The sequence below is a fragment of the Rhinichthys klamathensis genome, unplaced genomic scaffold (genome assembly GCF_029890125.1).
Source record: "Rhinichthys klamathensis goyatoka isolate OS25496 unplaced genomic scaffold, OSU_Roscu_1.1 h1tg000240l_1, whole genome shotgun sequence".
NCBI lineage: Eukaryota > Metazoa > Chordata > Actinopteri > Cypriniformes > Leuciscidae > Rhinichthys > Rhinichthys klamathensis.
Window position 1 is genome coordinate 2,364,382 of NW_026606762.1, and position 15,704 is coordinate 2,380,085.

The 15,704-nt window shown below is 38.0% G+C and overlaps 1 protein-coding gene across 1 annotated transcript in view; it reads left to right on the top strand.

The window, feature by feature from the left end:
• Window positions 1-3,307: 3,307 nt before the first annotated feature.
• pkd1l2a (polycystic kidney disease 1 like 2a) overlaps window positions 3,308-15,704 on the top strand; it is a 38,353-nt gene continuing 25,956 nt past the window's right edge. Inside the window, exons 1-9 of the mRNA XM_056265746.1 lie at window positions 3,308-3,660; window positions 5,586-5,744; window positions 7,634-7,825; window positions 8,851-8,961; window positions 9,972-10,119; window positions 11,503-11,729; window positions 13,368-13,775; window positions 14,215-14,330; window positions 15,018-15,153. Of these exons, the coding sequence (XP_056121721.1) occupies window positions 3,336-3,660; window positions 5,586-5,744; window positions 7,634-7,825; window positions 8,851-8,961; window positions 9,972-10,119; window positions 11,503-11,729; window positions 13,368-13,775; window positions 14,215-14,330; window positions 15,018-15,153 (1,822 nt within the window). The 5' untranslated portion in view covers window positions 3,308-3,335. The remainder of the gene's footprint in view (window positions 3,661-5,585; window positions 5,745-7,633; window positions 7,826-8,850; window positions 8,962-9,971; window positions 10,120-11,502; window positions 11,730-13,367; window positions 13,776-14,214; window positions 14,331-15,017; window positions 15,154-15,704) is intronic.

Here is a 15,704-nt window from a genome sequence, read left to right on the forward strand (position 1 = left end):
TGAACATCAGGAGCATACTGAACATCAGAAACATACTGAACATCAGGAGCACACTGAATATCAGGAGCATACTGAACATCAGGAGCACACTGAACATCAGGAGCATACTGAACATCAGGAGCATACTGAACATCAGGAGCATACTGAACATCAGAAACATACTGAACATCAGGAGCATACTGAACATCAGGAGCATACTGAACATCAGGAGCATACTGATCATCAGGAGCATACTGAACATCAGGAGCATACTGAACATCAGGAGCATACTGAACATCAGGAGCATACTGAACATCAGGAGCATACTGAACATCAGAAGCATACTGAACATCAGGAGCATACTGAACATCAGGAGCACACTGAACATCAGGAACATACTGAACATCAGGAGCACACTGAACATCAGGAGCATGAGCATACTGAACATCAGGAGCATACTGAACATCAGGAGCATACTGAACATCAGGTGCATACTGAACATCAGGAGCAAACTGAACATCAGGAGCATACTGAACATCAGAAACATACTGAACATCAGGAGCATACTGAACATCAGGTGCATACTGAACATCAGAAACATACTGAACATCAGGAGCATACTGAACATCAGGAGCATACTGAACATCAGAAACATACTGAACATCAGGAGCATACTGAACATCAGGAGCATACTGAACATCAGAAACATACTGAACATCAGGAGCATACTGAACATCAGGAGCATACTGAACATCAGGAGCATACTGAACATCAGAAACATACTGAACATCAGGAGCATACTGAACATCAGGAGCATACTGAACATCAGAAACATACTGAACATCAGGAGCATACTGAACATCAGGAGCATACTGAACATCAGGTGCATACTGAACATCAGAAACACACTGAACATCAGGAGCATACTGAACATCAGGTGCATACTGAACATCAGAAACATACTGAACATCAGGAGCATACTGAACATCAGAAACATACTGAACATCAGGAGCATACTGAACATCAGGAGCATACTGAACATCAGGAGCATACTGAACATCAGGTGCATACTGAACATCAGGAGCATACTGAACATCAGGAGCATACTGAACATCAGGAGCATACTGAACATCAGGAGCATACTGAACATCAGGTGCATACTGAACATCAGGAGCAAACTGAACATCAGGAGCATACTGAACATCAGAAACATACTGAACATCAGGAGCATACTGAACATCAGGTGCATACTGAACATCAGAAACATACTGAACATCAGGAGCATACTGAACATCAGGAGCATACTGAACATCAGAAACATACTGAACATCAGGAGCATACTGAACATCAGGAGCATACTGAACATCAGAAACATACTGAACATCAGGAGCATACTGAACATCAGGTGCATACTGAACATCAGAAACACACTGAACATCAGGAGCATACTGAACATCAGGTGCATACTGAACATCAGAAACATACTGAACATCAGGAGCATACTGAACATCAGAAACATACTGAACATCAGGAGCATACTGAACATCAGGAGCATACTGAACATCAGAAACATACTGAACATCAGGAGCATTCTGAACATCAGGAGCACACTGAACATCAGGAACATACTGAACATCAGGAGCATACTGAACATCAGGAGCACACTGAACATCAGAAACATACTGAACATCAGGAGCATACTGAACATCAGGAGCACACTGAACATCAGGAGCATACTGAACATCAGGAGCATACTGAACATCAGAAACATACTGAACATCAGGAGCATACTGAACATCAGGAGCATACTGAACATCAGAAACATACTGAACATCAGGAGCATACTGAACATCAGGAGCATACTGAACATCAGGAGCATACTGAACATCAGGAGCATACTGAACATCAGGAGCATACTGAACATCAGGAGCACACTGAATATCAGGAGCATACTGAACATCAGGAGCATACTGAACATCAGGAGCACACTGAATATCAGGAGCATACTGAACATCAGGTGAATACTGAACATCAGGAGCATACTGAACATCAGGAGCATACTGAACATCAGAAACATACTGAACATCAGGAGCATACTGAACATCAGGAGCATACTGAACATCAGGAGCATACTGAACATCAGGAGCACACTGAATATCAGGAGCATACTGAACATCAGGAGCATACTGAACATCAGGAGCACACTGAATATCAGGAGCATACTGAACATCAGGTGAATACTGAACATCAGAAACATACTGAACATCAGGAGCATACTGAACATCAGGAGCATACTGAACATCAGGTGAATACTGAATATCAGGAGCATACTTAACATCAGGTGCATACTGAAGGATACTGAATGTCAGGAAGATACTGTACACCAGGTGCACACTGAATGTCAGGAGCATACTGAACATTAAGAGCATACTGAATGGCGGACAAAGTATTCATTTCTATTTTTGGTATAAATGTTGATTGGCACACACATTTTTTTTTTACCTGTCTTTAAGATAGAACAGTGAGGCACCTACGATAGAAGTGAATGGGGTCAATTATTGGAGAATTAAAAAGTAGAAATGTGAAGCTTATAATTTTATAGTCAACTAACATTAATTCTTATGTTACAAATTGTGTATCGTTTGTGCTGTGTTGTGAATCTGTTTAATCACCATTTTTTACAAGGTATTTTTTTTACACTAAAGTCATGATAACATTCATATTAGTTTCAGTTTGGGGATAAACGTTTACATTTTTTTAATTAGTTTTCAAAATGAGTATTTTAATTATTTTTGCCTGGTGGGCAATAAAACAGCTGGAAATATCTAATACACTGAATGATGGACCTGAACCATCTATAGTAAGAATACCACAGAAACTTGGGGACGGTCCCTTTTAACTGTATGCTACATAGAAATATGCTTTTCTCTCACATTTTCCTCAAAAAATGAATGAATTAATTGTATTTACTGTTGGGTTTTTATTGAATGGACAGTAGAAACAACAAGGCGATTTAGATTTAAACTGTATTAAAGATTTTTGTACCGTAATTGGTCATCAGATGCCAGCTTTGTTTTTGGATTCAACACTTGTCTTATCTCCCTCTGCCCAGGCTGTGGATGTAGACCTCAATGGTTCTGTAGTGTTATTTACACAGGGGCCTGAGGGGCACAATGCAGTGAGATGCTTTGTGTTAATGCATCTAAGAGCACATCACAAAGGCCAGCCGTCTAGCAGTCAAACCATTGTTGTGAACAAGTCTATTGGTAGCATCAGACTCTCATTTTGGGGGCGGACGTCAGTGTCCTTTAAATACACCGGGATCAGGCTGCTTCTGTTCATGTACAGGGTGAAGGATGAAGATGGACAATCACACTCTCTACACTCTGTTTCTAATAGTGAGTTTTCATGTCATCTCGATCTGGAGTGACGATGAGGAGGTTCTCTCCTGCCCAGAGCACCAGCAGGCCTTTGAGAGCTCCTGCTATGAGTTTGTGGCTCTCCAGCGCAGTTTCCTCAGCGCTCAGGCTTGGTGTGAGCGGGGCGGTGGGCACCTGGCCTTCATCCAGATTGATGAGACCCAACAGTTTCTCCAAAAACACCTGCAGGCGGAGCAGGACTGGTGGATCGGACTCGCACCTGCTTCCACCAACCTCACTCTGGACTCTGCTGCCACTGAAGGTATATTTCGAAAGTTTCCTTGCTATGCTTCTCAAGACATATGTCGTCTTTTATAAAAGCTTTGAAAATATATATCTAGGCTCTTGTGACTAAATAAATATAAATATAAATATATGGACTATTAATTAGAAGCTGCACCTTAACTTTTTAACTGTTACCCCCTTTTAAGCATTATATGTGAATTGAAATGCTTGTAATTCATGAATGCTTTCGATTATAAAACGGTTCCTTGATTCTGATTGGTCAATAGCTGTGCTTTATTCATGATAAAACCATTTTTTACAGTCTATGGATAAAACACGGCTATGACCGCTTCACCAAACGGTTCTATATTTATCACTGCGCAACACGTTCCTATGTTGTGTTTATTTGAGCTTTCATGCATGCATATTACACATTGGAACGTTCAACGTTGTTGCTGTTCACGGTCAGGGACTTTTTTTTTCTAGCGGAAGGAAGGCTTTTAGTGATTTTACTTCATGAAAGTTGCACTAATACATATTTTTTTTACTTTAATATTTGTATTGTGTGGTAACCGTTTTATAAAACCAATAAGGTACTCGAGGCAAGTGCTGTATCGTGAATAAGTAACGGCTGAAGGGGTTGCATGCACTCCGCTTCGCGTCGTGCCTAACAACGCCCTTCAGCCGTTACTTATTCACGACACAGCACAGCCGTGTACGTACCTTATTGATTACATACAGAGGTTGGTCTCTTTAAAAAGACTTCTTTATTGCGGAAGTGAAAGCAGCTTCACAAAATGAATGTGTATAAAACTTATAGACGTTTATATTTACTGTAAAGGAAATGTATTGAACTAAACATTAAGATTTTATCCAAAATACATATTTTACAAATAAATTTGGACTCAAAGAAAATCAAAGACATATGTCTAACCAAGTTGTTTTCCAAATTTGAAGTTCATATCACCCAAAGTGAGCCCACTAAAAGGATTTGAACCAAAGTACACTTATGGTAATGCAATGTCCAATTTTAAAACGTTTTTTAAGCGAGTGTTCAAGCTTCCGAATGACAGCCTACTTAATTTATTGATTTTGATACCTAATTGATGATTAGGCCTACTCAAATATTTGGTAATATATGTATATATATATTTGGACCCTTTTTCAGTGATGCTTTGAATAAGCCAACAAGACACGGACTGTTAAAATGTCTTATCTCTCTTGTCAGCTGCGTTTCACATAGATAAACTATTTTTCAATCATGCACCTACACTGTAACATCTCCAGCATTACTGCAGCTGACTTGGGTTATCTCTACACAGCAGCGGGTTGTTAATGGGTCTGCGGCTTGACACTAATCTCTGGCTCTACAAAGACACAATTTTTATTGCCATGTCTCCTTTTGTGCTAGATTTGTCTCCGTTTCTATGGATGGCTATTGTAGGCATGAAGGAAAAGGGAGTACAGTCTTTTGTTGCGCTGTTTATATCCAGAACCTATAGGTTATAGAAGAGTAAAATGCTCAGTTATCGTCATGATGTAAATATCTTTTCAGTTTTTCAGTTGATATATCACAAATTTGTTTCGGCAAAAAGGATACATATTTTTACTAACAGGGTTGCTATCATTTTGCTATCATTTTTTTTATTGTAAAATTCAAATTCAAGTCAAATACCTCTTAACACATCCTTAACACAGACTCACTCAAAACAACTTTGGATCATCTTATCTGATTTCTGACACTAAATCAATAATTGGTCTTTAGCAATAATACGGTCGGTTTGTGAGAAGTGTTTGAATTCGGTACATAGTGAGGAAGGCATAGACCTTAGTCATGTTAGACACCATATTGAATTTAACGTGGATGAAAGCAAGGTTGTGCTCCACGACATAAGCAAATAATCTCCATTATGAGATTACAACTCTTTGTTGTTGTTTTATTTTGTTGCTTTTTGTTCTCAGGTCCCTTGTCCTGGTTGGATGGCTCGGATGTTAGTTATTCCAACTGGATGCAGGATCCCTCGCTGAACGCATCCTGCGGCTCCATCAGAAGAAATTCTGGATTTCAGTGGGAGACCACCAGTAACTGCAGCCAGGAGCTCTACTTCATCTGCGAGTTTGGTTGGTCTCTTTTTTTTTTATATGAAAATGTTTGGTAACACTTTATTTTGATGGTCCACTTAAAGGGTTAGTTCACCCAAAAATAAAAATTCTGTCAGTAATTACTCAACCTCATGTTGTTCCAACCCCGTAAGACGTTCGTTCATCTTCGGAACACAAATTAAGATATTTTTGATTAAATCTGAGAGCTGGATCACTCCTCCATAGGCTTCTTAAGGGATCGAAACTGGCCGGCCCAAAAGTTATGAAAGACATCGTTAAAATAGTCCGAGTGACTACAGTGGCTCAACCTTAAGTTTATCAAGCGACGAGAATACTTTTTGTGCGCAAAAAAACGAACAAAAATAACGACTTTATTCAACTAATCAATTCCTTCTCTGTACGGCCGTGATATTTCACGTAGTGAAACTGCGCAAAGCTTCTAGGTTGTACGTCACGCATCACACACATGACCAGCGTCGGCCAATAGTGAGCCTGCGTGTGACGTACAACCTAGAAGCTTTGCGCAATATCACTACGTGAAATATCACGGCCGTACAGAGAAGGAAATGATTAGTTGAATAAAGTCGTTATTTTTGTTCGTTTTTTTGCGCACAAAAAGTATTCTCGTCGCTTGATAAACTTAAGGTTGAGCCACTGTAGTCACTCGGACTATTTTAACGATGTCTTTCATAACTTTTGGGCCGGTCAGTTTCGATCCCTTAAGAAGCCTATGGAGGAGTGATCCAGCTCTCAGATTTAAAGGAGTAGTTCACTTTAAAAAAACTTTTGCTGATAATTTACTCACCCCCATGTCATCCAAGATGTCCATGTCTTTCTTTCTTCAGTCGAAAAGAAATTAAGGTTTTTGATGAAAACATTCTAGGATTGTTCTCCATATAATGCACTTTACTGGGTACCAAACGGTTCAAGGTCCAAATGACAATTTCAGTGCAGCTTTAAAGGGCTTTAAACGATACCAGACGATGAATAAGGGTCTTATCTAGAGAAACGATCGATCATTTCAAAAATAAATAAAAAAGTTTAAGTTTTATAAGTACAAATGCTCGCCTTGCTATGTTCTGTGATTCGCGTTCGTGACTCTCCTGTTCGAACTCGTTCATCAAAATGAACGAATCTGACTCGGAAAAAAAGATTCGTTCATTTTGATGAACGAGTTCGAACAGGAGAGTCATGAACGCGAATCACAGAACATAGCAAGGCGAGCATTTGTACTTATAAAACTTAAACTTTTTTATTTATTTTTGAAATGATCGATCGTTTCGCTAGATAAGACCCTTATTCATCGTCTGGTATCGTTTAAAGCCCTTTGAAGCTGCACTGAAACGGTCATTTGGACCTTGAACCGTTTGGCTACCAGTAAAGTGCATTATATGGAGAAAAATCCTGGAATGTTTTCATCAAAAACCTTAATTTCTTTTCAACTGAAGAAAGAAAGACATGGACATCTTGGATGACATGGGGGTGAGTAAATTATCAGCAAAAGTTTTTTTTAAAGTGAACTAATCCTTTAATCAAAAATATCTTAATTCGTGTTCCGAAGATGAACGAACGTCTTACGGGGTTGGAACAACATGAGGGTGAGTAATTACTGACAGAATTTTCATTTTTGGGTGAACTAACCCTAGTTTAAGACATTCTACTAACTACAAGTAACTTTGCAACTACATGTCAACTTATTATACTTACCCGAACCTCGTAGTCTATTACAGCCTACTTATACTCTAATGAGAGTTATCTGACATGTAGCCTAGTTGCAAAGCTACTTATAGTTACTAGAATGTCTAAAGTGGACCATCAAAATATAGTGTAACCAAATATTTTCCTCCTTAAATTTCCTTTTTTGATTTGTTTTGAACCTGAGTTAGTAATCAATCAATGTTTTTTAGAGTCTGGGCGCTCTTTAGCCTGCGCGGACCACAACGCTACGCTTCAGTGTGGCTCTGGTCAAGTGATAGAGATTGATGACAGCTTCTACGGTAGGAAGGCGGTGCATTACTGCAGGTCCAGACACGCTCCCTCACACACTCCTCCACAGCAGGACGAGTGCAGCTGGATCGAAATAGTAGATACTGTGTCAGGTATACATCCACTGCAACTCTCCCACTATTATATGACACTTTCCATGAATAGGTTACACTTAGGTGTCCCATGAATTTAAACTGTTCCTCACTGCGTCCATTAAGATCAACCATTACCCACACACTTACATGTGTTATCTGTTATCCCTTCACACATCCATTGATCTTAATGAATTTATTAAGTTTGGTCTTTTTGATTTTTATGTTTATTTACTGTTTATTCCTAAAAATCACAGTTTTAAACTGTATTTACACATCCCACTTTATTTTGCAGTACTTAAAGTGTACTTACCGAAGAAAGTGGTAATATAAGGCAACTACATGGGTTAAGGTGAGGTTTAGGGGTAATTAGATCTAGTTATAACCCAGTTATATAAATTACTATAATGAGTATAAAATATGTACATGGGGAACAGGACTGTAAAATAAAGTGCTATGCAAAACTTGACAAGATGTTTGTGATACTCCATATAAAAAGTTGGAAATTTCAGCTGCTCATATAATATTTTGTTTGACCTCCCAAGGTTTACAATCAATAGAAATGTGTTAAAAATATCTTGCTAACCATTTGTTCAATTATTTTAAGAGTTACATACCATTTTTTTTTTTTACCTTACTGTATTAATGGATAGTGCCATAAACAATAAAGTACATTTTATGATTTCAGGCTTTGTAACTTAAGATTTATTATATATTTGCAAAAGTGTTTCATGCAACCACTCCCTATACAGTTTATTATTAGTGGGGAACATATGGACGCTCTTTTTTGTGACTGAAACCATGAAGGGGCAATAAAGCGCAAAAAGCTTCTTTATCATTTACAAAAGCGCTCGACAACTATCAGATTACATGCTTCTTAGCCTTAAAAAGGATATTATGCCCAACGTATTCAATATTTACAGAGGTATTCACACAATGGTTTATTTGAGTATGTCCAATTGTGTATTCAGCAGCATATAGTGATTAATGTTGTAGATTATTTGCACACTGAATGTAAACTGTTGTGTTTCTTGTTGTCTGTGAAGAGCACTGCCACGGGCTGCAGGTGTGTCAGGCCGCCGCCGATATATCATCTCTTGGAGAGCCGTGCCCTGCGCTGGGAAGCTACTTATCAGTGGAATATCATTGCAAAGATGGTCAGAACTCACACATGGTGTAAAATCAAAATGAAATCTCAATGCTACAATTTCCTTACATAAAAAGCATCATATCTGATGTTGATAGCATGGTGCATGTATTACTCACTGTGGCCTTTAGACACTTTGTTTATTACCCCAGTACGTGACTGATCGCACAGATTCTGTCATCTTATCTGTTAGATAAGAAAGAACATTTAAGTTACACAAGCAATACTTAAAGGTATACTACGTAACTTTTTTTGGTTCAAAATTAGTTACACTTAAGCAATACATCATCAATCCATCTTCCAGAACATGTTTTTGTCTTACGGTGTCTTATTCATTACGGTAAGCCTATTATGTGTTTATATTTTAGACCTGTCGGGATGGTTTTCATGGGAAATTGCGTACATATGTCACTCGACCGTGTGTGTCTCGTCATATCCGTAAATCAACCCGAACACACTAAATGCGTCTCTATAGCACGCAGTGTGTTTATCGTGCAATTTATCCGCGGAAAAAATTTTTTTTACGTGCATAGGATACGCATGGGTTGGTTAGGGTCGGTTTAGGTGCGTGTGTATTATACGTTTGGGTAGAATTAGTGGTGTGCGTGTGTATTACACGCAAATTGCGTATCATATGCACGTAAAAACTCATTTTCGCGTATAAATGGCACGATAAAACACAATGCGTGCTATAGAGACGCATTTACGTGAGAACAGGCTGTGTAAATAGAGAAATGTTGCAATTTTGACGTGTGTTTGGTGTGGTTAGTTGTTGCAACCAGGGAGAAATGTTGACATGGAGCCGCTAAATCTCCCGTTTAAACAAACGCCGAACAGAGGAGAGAAAAGAGAATGAGACAGAGCTCATAATAAAACAAGAATCAACATCGGCTTACCAGAACTGAGAACATATACTCTAATCTTGAACTTTTTTATGATTTTTTTTTTCTTTCCAAATTTGAATAATATTGACAACTTGACTTTCGGATGAAATTAAGACATTGCGCTTCTTGTTATCAGCTCTACATCTGCTGGTGAGCAAACTGGCTGCAGTCTTTGACAACATTACCATCACAGTGAAGTGGTTGCTGCATCCCTTTCAAGGCAACCTCACGTGCACTTTGAGTGCTGGAGATGGACACGTCATCGATCATTACAGTCCAGAGGAGTGAGTGTTGCCTTTCTCAACATCATAGCACTGAGTTATTAAGGATATGTTAACCCTTGTGAAAAAGAAATACACTTTAGCATACTTTTAACTTATTGCGTAAATAATATATTTTAAAATAATGTACTGGACTGAATGAAATGAAAATGTATTATAGTTGAAATTATGCAATTAGTTAGACTTATCTGTCAAAAATACAGGTTCCAAAATTGTGTTTTGGCAGCAATTAAAAGAACCGTTTTTGTCTCTCCAAAGAAACTTTCAGTGAAAAGTTCTTAATATAACCATTTTCTTTCTTAGTGTAAAGAACATTTTAATAATCTAAAGAACCCTTTTGAGGAATGGAAAGGTTCAATGGATGTAAAAGGTTCTTCATGGAACCATCAATGCCTTTATTTTTAATAATATGGTTATAGAGTATTACTGACAAGCATTTATGGTCAACTAAATTAGACTTTTAATTCAGGGTTATACCTAGTTATAACCCAGTTATTGCAATTACTATAATGAGTACATTGTATGTACATGGGGAACAGGACTGTAAAATAAAGTGCTACCCAAAACTTGGCAACATGTTTGTAAAAAAATTCAAAACTCCATATAAAAAGTTGGAAATTTCAGCAGCTCATGTAATATTTTGTTTGACCTCCCAAGGTTTTCAATCAATAGCAATGTGTTTACCTTTATTTTTAAGTGTGAGAGTGATTTTTGGACCTACTTATGACATCTTTATATATAATCTTATAATTATACAGTATCTATTGTCTTCGGAATATGGTTATAGCGTATTACTAACAAGCATTTATTGTCAACTAAATTAGACTTTTAATGACATTTCTGTTGAAACATGCATGTCATGTATTTGTAATTAATCATTTGTTATGATGATGTTGTAATTAAGCATATCAAATAACATTCTACTGTTAAAATTATAATCATGTACTTAACATGTGCTTAAGTATGTCCAACACATCAAAATAAGTGTACTTCACTAAAGCATGACAAAATATTATTCAAATATATTCAATTCAATTCAAATTTATTTGTATAGCGCTTTTCACAATACATATTGTTTCAAAGCAGTTTTACAGAAAGTGCATTTCAGAAATGTACATAGAAAAATACAGTTAGTTAATATAATGAAAAAGTGTAAAAAAAGAAAAGAAGTGTACTTAAGTGTGTTACGAAACATGAAACTGTACTTTCTTTAAGTGCACTTAAGAGGTCTTTTATTTCATTAATATTATATTATCTATGGCATAGTTTTTTTTTATACTTACAAGTGTAAAATATGCTTTCAAGATGTGAAGTACACAATACAATTAAGCACACTTGTTTTTCACAAGGGAACTTTGACTGACTGCTTGACTGTGAACTCTTTAGGATGGAGAACGTGGTGCATAAGTACAGTCGTGCTGGAGTATTCACTGTGGGAGTGGAGTGCAGCACCAGTGAATGGCATGTGACAGCCCACAAAACCATCACTATCCAGGAACCACTGGGAGAGTTCGGGACAATAAAGTGCCACAGCGTGAATCAATCCACAGACTATACGAACTGCAAAGCACTTTATAATAACCCTCTGAAAATCCAAGTGGAGTTAGACGCAGGTACAAAAAGAAAGTTTTATCGTTATTGTTATTATTATTGAATTATTTTCTGATGAAAAGGAATACAATTTTACGGAAGCTTGTTTCCACCGTGGCATAAAAGTAAAATAAAAAGTTAATTGCGACTTCTTGCAATCGCAAGTTTAAATCTCACAATTCTGACTTTATTTTTGTACGTTTATATCTCGCAATTCTGACTTTATTTGTATACATTTATATCTCGCAATTCTGACTTATTTTTTTTACGTTTACTGTATATCTTGCATTTCTGACTTTATAAAAAGTCAGACTTGTGAATTGTGCAATTCTTACATTATTTCTTGCTATTGTTGCAATATTTTTAAGTCTTATTATCCATTTACTTACTACATTATTTTCAACCACCAGATGAAAAAAACATGTATAGTGATTCAAAGGACATTACTGTATACAAGTGAAACTCGAAGAATTTGAATATCGTGCAAAAGTTCATTTCTTTCAGTAATTAAACTTAAAAGGTGAAACTAATATATTATATAGACTCATTACATGCAAAGTGAGATATTTCAAGCCTTTATTTGTTATAATTATGATGATTATGGCTTACAGTTTATGAAAACCTTTTCACAATATTCTAATTTTGAATTTGGGGTTTTCATAAGCTGTAAGCCACAATCATCATAATTATAACAAATAAAGGCTTGAAATATCTCACTTTGCATTTAATGAGTCTATATAATATACACTCACCTAAAGGATTATTAGGAACACCTGTTCAATTTCTCATTAATGCAATTATCTAATCAACCAATCACATGGCAGTTGCTTTAATGCATTTAGGGGTGTGGTCCTGGTCAAGACAATCTCCTGAAGTCCAAACTGAATGTCAGAATGGGAAAGAAAGGTGATTTAAGCAATTTTGAGCGTGTCATGGTTGTTGGTGCCAGACAGGCCGGTCTAAACAATTTGGCGTAAACAGAATGAGAACATGGATCCATCATGCCTTGTTACCACTGTGCAGGCTGGTGGTGGTGGTGTAATGGTGTGGGGGATGTTTTCTTGGCACACTTTAGGCCCCTTAGTGCCAATTGGGCATCGTTTAAATGCCACTGCCTACCTGAGCATTGTTTCTGACCATGTCCATCCCTTTATGGCCACCATGTACCCATCCTCTGATGGCTACTTCCAGCAGGATAATGCACCATGTCACAAAGCTCGAATCATTTCAAATTGGTTTCTTGAACATGACAATGAGTTCACTGTACTAAAATGGCCCCCACAGTCAGCAGATCTCAACCCAATAGAGCATCTTTGGGATGTGGTGGAACGGGAGCTTCGTGCCCTGGATGTGCATCCCACAAATCTCCATCAACTGCAAGATGCTATCCTATCAATATGGGCCAACATTTCTAAAGAATGCTTTCAGCACCTTGTTGAATCAATGCCACGTAGAATTAAGGCAGTTCTGAAGGCGAAAGGGGGTCAAACACAGTATTAGTATGGTGTTCCTAATAATCCTTTAGGTGAGTGTATTAGTTTCACCTTTTAAGTTGAATTACTGAAAGAAATGAACTTTTGCACGATATTCAAATTTTTCGAGTTTCACCTGTATAAGTGTTAAAAACGGACAAAATCTAAATGAATGTTTACCTCCACCAGGAACAAATATAACCTACAAAATTCAGCATGGAGATACAGAGCTGGTGTCCACATCTGCTATCAGAGGGATCGTTCCCCATGACATCCCCGTATCTCCAGAGGTACAGCAGCAGCTCGGGCCAGGCTGCCACCAGCTCACTGTTGTGGCTCTCAACGCGGTGACGGCGAAAGATGTCTCCACCGTCCTGGATGTGTGCTTGCTGGAGCCAGTGGAAGGCCTCATAGTAGACGTGGAGCTCGAGCACGAGCAGTGTCCGGTGCGGGTCCTTCATGTCAATGTGACTCTGGCTCGGGGAGCTCCGGTGCAACTGCATTTCATGCTGTCTGGAGCCAATCACACCTTCTCTGAGATGCACGAGATGCTGCATGGAGGTCCACAGCTTTTCCACGTCTCAAACACAATACAAGGTGCTTCCATTTGATTGATAGGCCTACTTACTTTGCATGGCCAAAAGTGGATGTTTCATTTCAAAACATTTATAGTTTTCACGTGACGTCACACCCTTATAGAAAAGCCCACCTGAGGGGCAAAACAAGGCTTTCCTCTGCTAACCCATACGCATTACTTTTCCAGGTTTGTGCTAATGTAAGACATTGTTATTAAAAGACCAAATTCAGTATGCAGGTAAGCAGATGTGCACAGAATATGAATGTGACACATTAAGCTAAGTTGCCCTCCAGGTCTTTGCGCCATTGAAAATATGAAAATGGATTTGGACATACTGTTAATTTAAATATACATTATTGTGAAAAAAATGATCCTAACACTTTTGGTCATGTAGTGTGTATTTTGATCACATAGCTTGCAGGCTCTTCAGTCTGATTGTTTCTCTATCCTATCATTTAGGCACATTTAATGTTGTGGTCAGAGCAGAGAATTCCTTCTCTAGCATGGAAATGGACGGTGGAAACACAACAGTTTATTGTCACAACGAAACAGTGAACCAACAGGATGGAGACACAGTATGTGATCCAGAGTCAAACACATACGCTTCATACAAGCATTCAATACTTAAGCTCGTGTTGTTGATTACCACAGAAGATCATTTCAACATCATTAGTGTTTACAATAATGTAATGTATAGACAATGCATGCAAGTCTGTGGTTATTTTGGTTATACTTTGTATTTTAAATAATTTGACTGAATTTTGAAATAATGTGTAATTTAGCATTATTCCAGTGCAACGACTTGCGCATTAGAGTTCCACTGTAAATGCATTATTGTACATACATTGTTGTGCCACACTTTAGTACAGGGTCCAATTCTCACTTTTAACAACGACTTTTTCCCCAATAAACTCCTAATTACGGCTTATTAATAGTTAGTAAGGTAGTTGTTAAGTTTAGGATTAGGGATGTTGAATATGGTCATGCAGAATAAGGCATTAATACCGGTATGTGCTTTATAAGTAGGCCTACTAATACACAGCCAATATCCTAGTAATATGCATGCTAATTAGCAACTAGTTAATAGTGAGAATTGGACCCTAAACTAAATTGTTACCCATTTTTGTTTGTTTTTACAAACTGATGGTATTCAAATTATTTCCTGGATGCCATATATGTTGTCAGTACTTTTACTTTTACTGAACCCAGAACATTCCTGTAAAAAAGGCAGCACATCCATTACACTTCTATAATTTCAACAGATCGGTGAGCATGTGCGAATTCCCAGAGCCTTTAATCTGCATATCACTGTAGATCCGGAGATCCCGGTCATCGGCACTACCAGCGTCAAGCTATATGTTGATAAACTTAAAGATGACAACGCTCTCTGGAAATGCAGTAAGTACCACTATAACTCAATCACAAATATTGTGTTTTGATCCAAGGAGGTCTATAATAACTGAAGAAATCTCAATAGCAGTTACTTGGATATACACTCACCTAAAGGATTATTAGGAACACCATACTAATACTGTGTTTGACCCCCTTTCGCCTTCAGAACTGCCTTAATTCTACGTGGCATTGATTCAACAAGGTGCTGAAAGCATTCTTTAGAAATGTTGGCCCATATTGATAGGATAGCGTCTTGCAGTTGATGGAGATTTGTGGGATGCACATCCAGGGCACGAAGCTCCCGTTCCACCACATCCCAAAGATGCTCTATTGGGTTGAGATCTGGTGACTGTGGGGGCCATTTTAGTACAGTGAACTCATTGTCATGTTCAAGAAACCAATTTGAAATGATTCGAGCTTTGTGACATGGTGCATTATCCTGCTGGAAGTAGCCATCAGAGGATGGGTACATGGTGGCCATAAAGGGATGGACATGGTCAGAAATAATGCTCAGGTAGGCAGTGGCATTTAAACGATGCCCAATTGGCACTAAGGGG